The following is an 11,624-nucleotide window of genomic DNA, read 5'->3' as shown; positions in this document are numbered from 1 at the left end:
TTTTTTAGTCTGTTTTGATCAGTGGAGAGAGACTTTTGCATATTTTTACAGGGAAAAAAGGAAAAATATTAAAAGTATGAAAGTTATCGAGAACCCTCGCCCTAATTATTTCACCAAGGAGACAAAAAGAAATAAAGGGTAGGCGTGGGGTTTAAGCAACTAAGGACGATGGTGGTGGTGGTGGGGAGTAACGGGTTGTAGGCTAAATGGTGTGTTCTGCTGCGCCTTGCGGACATGTAGAGGTGTTGGTGCGGAGAATGACCAGCGACACTCGCTGCAACAACCACCCAAACTCGTTGGGCTAATTTCTCAGACCAGTCGCAACAATCCCGATATTGTGGAGGATATCAGAAATGGGGTCCGAGATTAGCTGAGGTCTCAACGGCAACCGGTACAAAGTGACAGCAGACGGTCAGGGTCCTGTTTTTACAAACAGTAAAGAGAATTACAAAAAATTTTAGACAGTATTGTTTGCGTAAATTAGTTTAGCTTAAAGTTTAACTAAGGGAAATAACTCATGAGGGCCAGGGACATGAATTTAGAGAATTTAGGCAAATAGTTACCAGACGAACGTTTCAGGCAATAAAAATAAAATCAAATCAAACATGACTGTGCGGCTAAAAAAGCTCAACCACGCGGTTTCGAGTTCAATCCTACAGCACGGCACCTTGGGCAAGTGTGTTCAGCTACAAACTTGAGCCGACCAATGCCTTGTGAGTGAATTTGGTAAATAGAAACCATGTAGAAGCCCGTTGATTACATGTGTGTGTGTGTATGGCACCATCACTTGACAACCAGTGTTGCTTTGTTTACGGCCTCATAACTTAGCGGTTCAGCAAAAGACACCGATAAAAGAAATACCAAATTTTGATAAGTACTGGGCGGGGTGGGGATGGGGGTGAATTTTTCGACTAAAACCATTCAAGGCGGTGTCGCAGCGTGATCGCAATCCAGTGACTGAAACAAGTAAAAGTTGAAAGACAAAAGAAACAAAATGCAGTAATCCCTCGACTATCGCCGCTGTGAAGTTCCGAAACCTCCCACAGAAATAATTAAAATTTAAAAACATATAAATACCTACATTATCTACATTTGACGGATGTTTGTCCTCATCTTGTTTGTTGTTAACACAACGTTTCGGCTGATAGACCCTCCAGCCTTCATCAGGTGTCATGGGGAAATTTCGAAGCTGGGTTCTCATTCCTAAGGTATTTTTCGATGTTGTTATTCTTCTTCTTCTTCTTCTTCTTCTTCTTCTTCTTCTTCTTCTTCTTCTTCTTCTTCTTCTTCTTTCTTCTTCTTCTTCTTCTTCTTCTTTCTTCTTCTTCTTCTTCGTATTATTATTATTATTATATTATTATTATTATTATTATTATTATTATTATTATTATTCAGGTCACTGCTTGGAATCGAACTTGAAATCTTGGGGTTAAGAGCGCGGGCTACTAACCCCGAGGTTCCGAGTTCGATTCTAAGCAGTGACCTGAATAATAATAATAGTAATAATAATAACATCGAAAAATACCTTAGGAATGAGAACCCAGGTTCAAAATTTCTCCAAGACACCTGATGAAGGCTGGAGGGTATATCAGCCGAAACGTTGTGTTAATAACAAACAAGATGAGGACAAATATGCGTCAAATGTAAATAATGTGCCGAACCGCTAAGTTACGGGGGCGTAAATAAACCACCAGCAGTTGTCAGGTGATGGTGGGGAGAGGAGGGCAGACACAGCACACACACACACACACACACACACACACACACACACACACACACACACTCACGCACGCACGCGCGGCGACTTTCAGTTTTCGCTACCAAATCCACTCCTATGGCTTCGGTCGGCCCAGGGCCATAGTACAAAGCACTTGTACACGGTGACGCTCCGTGGGACTGAACTCAACATCGCATGGTTGGGAAGCAGGCTTCTTACGTAAACGTGCGCGCGCGCTTGTTTGTACACATCGTACAAAAACCACAAATATATTGGGAAATAAATAGCATAGAAGTAAGAATGACTAACGCTCGTGGGATTCGAACTCGGAACGTAAAGGGACGTAACTAAATATGCAAAAGGAAGATGCCGATGCCGGCAGTCAGTCTTTTCCGTCACCTCCCAGTCTTATTGATTCCATAAATAATTATGATTCCTTACAATGGCAATAGAGTACAGGTGTGACCACCTCGTTTGCACCCCACGAAGAACGTGAATGGAATGCACCCCGTTAGAACAGAAATGGAATGTAGCGAATGTAGTAACGCAAAACGGCAGCGGTATTTCTGTGATTAAACAACAATGAATGAAACAGGGAAGGCTTTCTGTTTTTATTAACTGAGACCGTTTTAGTGAATACCTACCTACCTACATACATACATATATACATACATACATACATACATACATACATACATACATACATACATACATACATATATACATACATACGCACACACACATATGCATATATATTTATACCTATACTATAATATATGTAAGATACATATCGATACATAAATATAGAAATATATAACATACTTTTAAGATACATATAAATACACATACATACACACACACGCACTACACACATATATACACTACATACACATACATGTATATTTACACCTATATTATAATGTTTGGAAGATACATATTGATATATAAATACACACATATATATCTTTAAGGTAAGTATAGCTACACACACACACACACACACACACACACAAACACACATATATATCAGCCGAAATTGCGAGGATGATCCGGTTCTTGACTGAAGATTAAAGGCTTCGAAAGACCCGTCCATGTTTTTTGTATCGTCTATCTGGATGTTTTGCGTTCTTGTCCCATTTTGTATTTTATATATATATATATAAAATACAAAATGGGACAAACATATATATATATATAATACATACGTACATATAAATGGTGCATGTATCTATTATCTAACGCAAAGACAAAATCATGAGATATTAAGAGAAATAAAATGGGATATTCCTAATATATACATATGCAAATCCCTCATACACACACCCGTATATATATACGTAAAAATGTGTCTGCTAGGACAAACTATAAATAAACACTTTACAAACCCGGTCTCGTTCGTTTACAAATTACCGGAAGTGGAGAAACAATAGTCTGGTTTCGTCTAACGGATTATTTATTAATTTTTTTTTTTCTCACACAATTTAAAACCCGATATTTTTGCCCGGACATTATTCGAATATATAAAGCATAAATTACTAAATTCCTTTCGAAGCTATTTGTTGCAAGTTAAAAAAAAATTTTTTCCTACGAATCAATAATCGTCGCGTGTCGTCGGCGAGGGTCGGCGAAATAACGGGAGGTAAACCCGAAAAGAAAGAAAGATGGCAGCAGCAGCAGCAGACAGCAGCGAGCGACGAAGAAGAAGAAGAAGTCGTCTCTCTCTTCCGTCCGTCTCCAAATTTATTCGGCGATTTAGGTAGATATGACTCATGCAATACCAAACGATTGAAAGTGGAAGCTTTGAGCTTCTCCAGCCTTTTTCCAACAAGGGAAAAGCCCAACCGTTTTGCGACCTGCATTCTATTCCTCTCCTTCTTCCTCTCCTTCTCCTTCTTCTTCTTCTTTAATTAGCATGAAAGATACATTTCACCTGGAAATCTGTTTCTGGAGCGGCGGGCATGGCAGATGTTTATGTCCGATCGCCGTCAATTACTCCCTTCTACGACCACGATTACTATTACACTTTCAACTGCTGCTCTCACTGGACTAAGAAACGTAAAAGGAAAAAAAGAAAAAAACCCTACAACACCTCAAATCCATTTATGCCCAACACCAAAAGGAGTGAACATCATTGATACACAATTACACAATTATACACAACCACACCGTTATACACTCACCTATACACTCACCTATATACACACACACAGCATAGTATTACTATTATTATTATTATTGTTATATACCATTAGGTTTGTGTTTCTTGTTTGCTTTACAACTCAGAGTATTTCAATGTTATTCCTTTTCTGACCCTTGTCCCTTTATTTAATGACAATTTAAAATTATTCGTGTTGTCCTTTATTTTCGATTTGCTACTTTACCTAACAACAATAATAACACACACACATATATATATATATATATACATACATATATATATATACATACATATATATATATATATATTACCTAACAACAATAATAACACACATATACATATATATATATATATATACACATACATACATATATATGTGTATATATATATATATATATATATTACCTAACAACAATAATAACACACACATATATATACATACATATATATGTATATATATATATTACCTAACAATAATAATAACACACACAAACATACATACATATATACACATATATATGTTTGAAAATAAGTTACCCCAGTAATTATACGAATTCTCTTACATCTACAAGTAAATAAACACTTTGAAGCCTAAAAAATAAAAAAAAGATTGTATTCGAAGTAAAGAAATTTGGATTGCTTTGAGCTTTGATTGCAAAGTATTCCAAAGTATTCCTTGTATATTTGTTAATGTGAGGGAAGAAGACACTAAACACAGCATCTCTTCATTGTCTTCCGTCACCTTTTTTCTATCCTCCAACATAATGATGATGATGATGATGTCTAACGCCAATTCGTCTCTGTTCGAGCGAATCGAGGACGAACTGCCCCAGTCTTCGCTTTACTGGTTACTAATTGCTTTATGTGCGGTGATGATGTGGACGATATACATTACCTATTACAACTCGCGAGTTCTCGGATTAATCTTAACTGTGATACTCAATAAATTCGTACACTTTGGACATGTGAAGTTCGGTAAGTTTCTTTGGAATTTCCATCATTAATATCTCTTATTTATATATAAAGAAAAAACAACACAAAAAAAAAGGATTAAATTAAAATAATTAAAAAAAGGGCGCAAGAATTATGTTTATATAAGGGTCGAGATGGAAATGGTCGCGTGGTTCTAAGGTGTTGGAACGAAGAGGTTCAAGGTTCGTGGTTCCATGTCTGCCACAGGCGTTTTTTCCCTTTGCGTCTCATCCTGTCACCATCAATTTGTGCCTCTCTCTTATGTCTAAAAAGGTTTTATTATTCAGCTGCCAGAGATAGTTTTACGGGAGTGTTTAGCTGCCGAAGGGTTGGCTTCCTATCCCGGTGGTGGTGTTGGTGGTTGATCGATGGTGATAGCTGGTGGGGGGGGGGGAGAGGAGTCGAGTCGTCAACGGAGTAGTTGTACGACCTGCTAGAAATAGCTGTCACGGTCTCCATATTCCGTCTTAAGTAAAGGACACAGATAATGTAGTCCTAGACATATCCATAATTAGTCAAGTTAGTTACTGTTGCTTTGTTTTTAGATGTTCTGCTGAGGCAAGGTGGGGTGGGGGGGAGAGGCCGACCCTGGGGTAAAAACAACGACAAAGTCTCTAAATTTTAGATAGACAGGTAGGGTTTCCTCTTTGTAATCTTGTAAAAACCACCAAGTTTTATATACAGAAGAAGGACGAATGAATTTGTGCGACGTTCGAGAAGACGAGAGGCATCTTGTCATTTTGCATGGAATTTATTTCAATTTATAAAAAAACCCACCCAAGAAACGCCCGGAGCGGGATGCGAAACCACAATCTATGAATGAAAAGATTTTTTTGAAAGCTTACATTAACATAAATAATAAGTCTGTTTTTTAAAATTTATTTCCTTTCTTTTCTGAGTGAAAAAGAATGGTGTGTTGTGACCTGCATGCTTTACTCTGGTGCAATTAAAGAAACGAAAATGACGCTCGTTGTTTATTCCTTGCTCCTCATCTCCTCACGAAACACCCCCCTACGGCCTCGTGGACAAGCGGGTCCTGTCTGTGAACAGCTTCACATTTTATTCCCTCATACAATTACTATGCAGTGCATCCTTTTTTCCCCTTTTTCTTTTATTAAATTTCTATTTTTCAAAGATGTTGGGCGCTTGATAAATTCGCCTGTTGTTTCTAGCAGGTCGAACGACCGCATAGAGGCTTTCCTAGACAATGGCTCTTTTTCGGATGCGGTTCGGTTAAATTGTTCCAACTGGGAATTCGAGTCGAGTTGCGAAGTAAGGTCGATGAGAATTTACTGCTGTAACCTTACCTGCATCCTCCTTAACTACAAAGGAAATTAGTTCTTCTCATATTTTTTAGAAGAGGGAGGGAGGGATGGATGAATAGCCAACTGAATTCCAATAATATCAGTATATGACTGGTACTTGTTTTATCGACCTTACATGGGAGGCAAAGTCGAACATAGTAAGAGTGAATCTAATCAATGATAATGGTCCAAATTTTGGTACAGGTCTAGAAATTTTCAGGGGAAGGGAAAATCGATTACATGACTTCAGTGTTCAACTGGTACCTATTTTGTCGACCCCGAAAGGATGAGAGGTGGAATTTGAACACGGAACGTATTAATAATAATAATAATAATGATAATAATAATTTCTAATGTAGGCCTATCATTTTGTGGGCCGAGAATGATCGATTTAATCTCCCTCGGCATTCACTTGTTCTTTATTTTATCGATCCTAGAAAGATGACAGGTGAAATTGAACTCGTGGGATTTGGATTTCATAATAATGATGATTTCTGATATTAGTGCAAATATTTCTAATGTTATCAGCTCTGATCCAAGCACAGTAAATCTGTGATTAAAGGCATTCTAGTCGTGACAATCGCATCTTTTTTTTTTAAATTGTATTTACATATCAGGAACTACATTATCTATTGTATCTTTTATTTTAACACGAAAAGGTGTGATTTGAAGGGGATTTGGCTGTTATTTCTAGCAAGTCTAACACCATCGTGGTGGTTCTATAGTTGGCTCAGAATTTCTCTGATAGGAGAAATAAGATCGCATGTGACGTTCGAATCTCATATTTTGGCGAAAATGGAAGTGAAATGTTCCTTACAAAGAATTCAAGCCGAATTTATCTGCAGACTCTGTTTATCTATGATTATAATTTCTTTTCGAATAAACTCCTAACCTCCTTACTATTTTTTCTTTCTAATTTCCTCTTTGTTTTACTGTAAAGCAGTGAGATTCTGTTTCCCCCCCCCACCCTCAAATCCAGTTATGGAAAAAAAAAAAAAAAGAAAGACTGGACGACTACATGTATTCCTAGACATTCGAAAGGATGAGATGGTCACGGCTGGAATGGAATACATTTGATCATGGGTCTGCTCGAGCAGGGCTACTTTCCGACTACAAAACAAATAGATTGTCAACGATATTTACACAGACTGTAAACACGGGGGTGCGTCCCAGGCGAATGTTATATATAAACGGAAATACGAAATAAAATAAGGAATAATCATGATTCCTTTGTCACAAAGCCATTGTAGAATAACCAGGAAAGATGAAAGTCTTAGGGTAATATATAACCAAAAACGAGAAGGGATTGTCTATTCGTTTTCAATATTTACTTAATTTAAGCGAAGGTTGTTCACATCTTCTAATCCTATTTCTACTTTTATAATTTACAAATCCGGGAATTCTTTTTCAGTTTAGCCTCAAGCCAGCGCTAATTTAGCAGGCCTGTGATCAAAGGCTTTCCAGCGATGACCAATGTGTTTTTAATTTATTATTATTATCGTCAGAGCTGACATTAATCAATACATCTTTATTTAAGACGGTACAGTGTAATTTGCAAGAGATTTAACGGCTATTTTTAGCAGGTCAAATAACCACTCGCTTATCTCCCTCGTTGGTTACCATAAAAAAATGGAATTGGTAATACTGATGTCACCTAACATTGCGATAGGGGTCCTTTTCACACGCCCTAAACGTCTGTGTGTGTGTTAGACCATTCGGTTTCCCGGTAAAACGTCTCTAAACGATTTAAACATTTATAATAATTTGTTTGCCACAAGGGTAACACAATACGGGGAAATCAATAAACTACAAAGCTATTTATATAAATTATACATATGTTTGGATTATTTGAGTGATATCATGATAATTTTGATTGTGGCGAGGTTAACCTGTTTAATGCGTTCGTTGATGCGGGTACTGACCAAGGAATAATTATATATATATATATATATATATATAATCATTATATAGATAGATATCTTTTACTGATTTGTCATTTCGCTGCGGTCATACTGGGGCACCGCCTACACCAGTGCACTCAAATACTCGACTGTCTCGCATTTTATTGATGAAAGAAGAATGAATGGCAAAGCGGACTCGGTGAGGATTTGAACTCGGAACTATATAAGCAAATAGAAATCATTTGATCGGGAACTCTACTGATTTCGCCAAACCGTGTTCCATCTCCTTTATTTGCTCTTGAACTGTTTCACACCAATGTCTTTCTCCTGTCCCGCCCACCCTTTGCGCCCACTTCGCTGGAGAATGCTTACATAAGTGAAAGTCCTCAGATTTTTGAGTGGGTGGACGAATGAGTGTTGCTGGGAATCGAAGTCAGGTAGCCAGAAGCTTACGAAATACTGATTTCTTAGTAGTTTTTGTATTGCATGAAGCTTAATCGGATCTCTCTCTCTCCCCCTCTCCCTCCCTCTCTCTCTCTCACACACCTTGTTACATTCTGGGATGGGACAGAATAATCCAGCATCCTGTTTCTTTGCTTTCCTGTAAACATTCGGTACTTTTATGTTTATCTGTTGAACATTTTATAAATCAATTTCTCAGAGATGTTCACAGTGATGTGCTATGGGAACACTAGGGTTGTGTTAATAATAATTCGTTTTTAAATTTAGCACAAGGTCAGTAATTTTGAATGGTGGGGTGATGTTGGTTACATCGACCCCCCAGTGCTCAACTGGTACTTATTTTATCGAACCCCAAAAGTCAACCTCGGTGGCATTTGAACTCGGAACGTAAAGAGCCTGAAGAATGCTGCCAAGTACCTTACCCAGCATGCTAACAATTCTACCAGATCACCACCTTGACAATCCTTTCTACTATAGGCACAAGGCCTGAAATTTTGGGGGAGGAGCCCAGTCGATTACATCGCCCCCCCCCCCCTTCAAGTACTCAACTTGTACCTAATTTATCGACCCCAAAAGGATAAAAGGCAAAGTTGACCTCAGCGGAATTTGAACCCAGAACGTAGCAACAGGCAAAAATACTGCTAAGCATTTCATCCGGCGTGCGAATGATTCTGTCAGCTCACCACCTTAATAATAATAATAATCCTTTCTTCTATAGGTGCAAGGCCTGAAATGTTTGGGGAGGGGGGCCAGTCAATGAGATTGACTCCAGTACACAACTGGTACTTAATTTATCGACCCTGAAAAGATGAAAGGCAAAGTCGACCTCAGTGGAATTTGAACTCGGAATGTAGCGACAGGTGAAGTACTGCTAAGCATTTCGCCCAGCATGCTAACGATTCTGCCAGCTCACCACTTTAATAATGATCATGATTATAATGATAATTCTTACCTTGGCACAAGGTTAGAAATTCATTGGGGAAGAAATAGTTGAGAAGTATATTCACCCTGCTGCTTCACTAGTTCTTTATTTTATCGAAAGGATGAAAGATAGCATTGATTTGGCAAGATTTAATCAGAATGTGAAGAGCTGAAGCAATTACTGAAAAACATTTGTCTGTCACTGAAGCATTCCGGCCAGTCCACCATCTTAATGATAAGGGTGTTGATAATCATCATCATCATCATCACCATTTAACATCTGCTAAATTGTGATGATGATTATCATGCTGACAGGACTCGATGAACCAAAGCACTAATATCTGCTTTGGAAGGGTTTTTTATAAGGTTGAATGCCCTTCCTAATGCCAACCCCTTTCCAGTGTGTACAGGGTGTTCTTTTATGTCCCCAGGACTAGTGAAGTTGTTTCATAACTTGCAAGACAAGATCTTCTGACAGACTAAATGTACAGTATTGAAGGATGTGGCTTTGTGCCAGGTTTTGAGAGGTCAGAGTGTGACACAGGGTCTGGAGCCAACATCATCAGTCTCATCCTCATCATTCTAATAATAATGATAATAATAATAAATTTTCACTTTTATTTGCATACAAATGTGTTGCAAATATGTGATGATGAAAAAAAAGGTTATATAAAGAAGTGAAGAGGAGGTGGAGGAAAGACATTGCTCAATATATTAAGGTGTTAACTTTTTTAATTATGAGCGGGATCATTACCAGCATTGCCTTACTGGCACCTGTGCCGTTGGCATGTGTAAAAAGAAAAAAAATTCGAGTGAGGTCGTTGCCATTACCGCCTGACTGGCCCCCGTGCCTGTGGCACGTAAAAACACCCACTACACGCTCGGAATGGTTGGCGTTAGAAAGGGCATCCAGCTGTAGAAACTCTGCCAGATCTAGACTGGAGCCTGGTGCAGCCATCTGTTTCGCCAGCCCACAGTTAAACCGTCCAACCCATGCTAGCATGGAAAGCGGACGTTAAACGATGATGATGATGATGATAATTAAATGAAGACATACACATAGATATAATTAAAATGAAGCTTAAAAATGCAATATGCCTGCATCATAGGTGAGAAGCTGCCACCTAGATTGAGTTTAAGGCAAGAAGCAGGCTAATTACTGGTTATGATGACTGTGGTTTTCAATTCTGTTCTTCTGACTCAGTAAATTATTCTCATCCTTTTCCTTAAAACATTCCATTAGTTCTCTCAAGAACTCCTTCATGCATTGCATTTAGTTCAACCATGGGAGCAGCTCTTTGTACAGCTTGAATGCCTTTGATTTGGTTTCGTTTCTTTTCTTTTGTGTTTTCCCTCCCCACTGTCACATGTACCGCATGGTATGGTACCACTCGGAGTGAGGTTCTCAATTTCCTCACCATTGGCCTCTAGCACTAAAGATGAGGCAAGCTTTTGGATCAGCTGTGACTGGTGATGCTCTGGGAAGAGCAGCCTTGGCAACCCTGCTATAGTCCTTGCTGGGTCTCCTATCACTTCTTCTTCTGGACACGAAACCCTCAAGTGGTAGCAGGTAGGCCTTCAGCTTTACACCACCAGTCTAATGGTCCATTTTCACCACTCACTTGATGGGACACAACTAAGAAATGGCTTGGTTGTCATTGGGTTGCATTAATACTTCATTCCTTTCAGCCTTTCAGGGTCAGTAAATTAAGTCTCAGTTGCGTACTTGGGTTCAATCTAATTGACTGTCCCCTCCCTTCCCTAAGAATTTTGGGCCTTGTGTGCCTAGAGCGGAAAAGATTATTGAGACCCTGTCTGAGTATATGTTGTCCCTGATTGCTTCAACACTTATCACCATGCCACAAACGTTAAGGGTCAATATAGTGACCAACATTCTTGATTGACACTTCTGTGTGAAGGCAGGTATGTGACACACTAGCTATATAAATATTTAGTAGAGGCCCTGTGGTTAGGGCAGTGGACTTGCTGTCATAGAATCGCGGTTTTGATTTCCAGATTGGGTGTTGAGAGGGTTTATTGAGCAAAAACACCTAAAGCTCCACAAGGCTCTGGCAGGGGATGGTGGTGAACCCTGCTGTACTCTTTCACCACAACTTTCTCTCACTCTTTCTTCTGAATCTACCCCAAGAACTTACAGGCTGTTCTGTTGATCGGATCAACTGGAACCT

The 11,624-nt window shown here is 38.8% G+C and overlaps 1 protein-coding gene across 13 annotated transcripts in view; it reads left to right on the top strand.

Annotated features, from left to right (window-relative positions):
• The first annotated feature begins 4,367 nt into the window (after window positions 1-4,367).
• Window positions 4,368-11,624, top strand: part of LOC115218343 (transmembrane protein KIAA1109 homolog) — a 275,576-nt gene continuing 268,319 nt past the window's right edge. For all 13 annotated transcript variants that reach the window (XM_029788097.2, XM_029788096.2, XM_036508510.1 and 10 more), the window contains exon 1: window positions 4,368-4,850. In XM_029788097.2, the coding sequence (XP_029643957.1) occupies window positions 4,640-4,850 (211 nt within the window). In that variant the 5' untranslated portion in view covers window positions 4,368-4,639. The remainder of the gene's footprint in view (window positions 4,851-11,624) is intronic.

Source organism: Octopus sinensis, linkage group LG13, assembly GCF_006345805.1.
Source record: "Octopus sinensis linkage group LG13, ASM634580v1, whole genome shotgun sequence".
Lineage (NCBI taxonomy): Eukaryota > Metazoa > Mollusca > Cephalopoda > Octopoda > Octopodidae > Octopus > Octopus sinensis.
The sequence above is the reverse complement of the archived record's forward strand: the minus strand, read 5'-3'. Positions and strand labels throughout refer to the sequence as shown.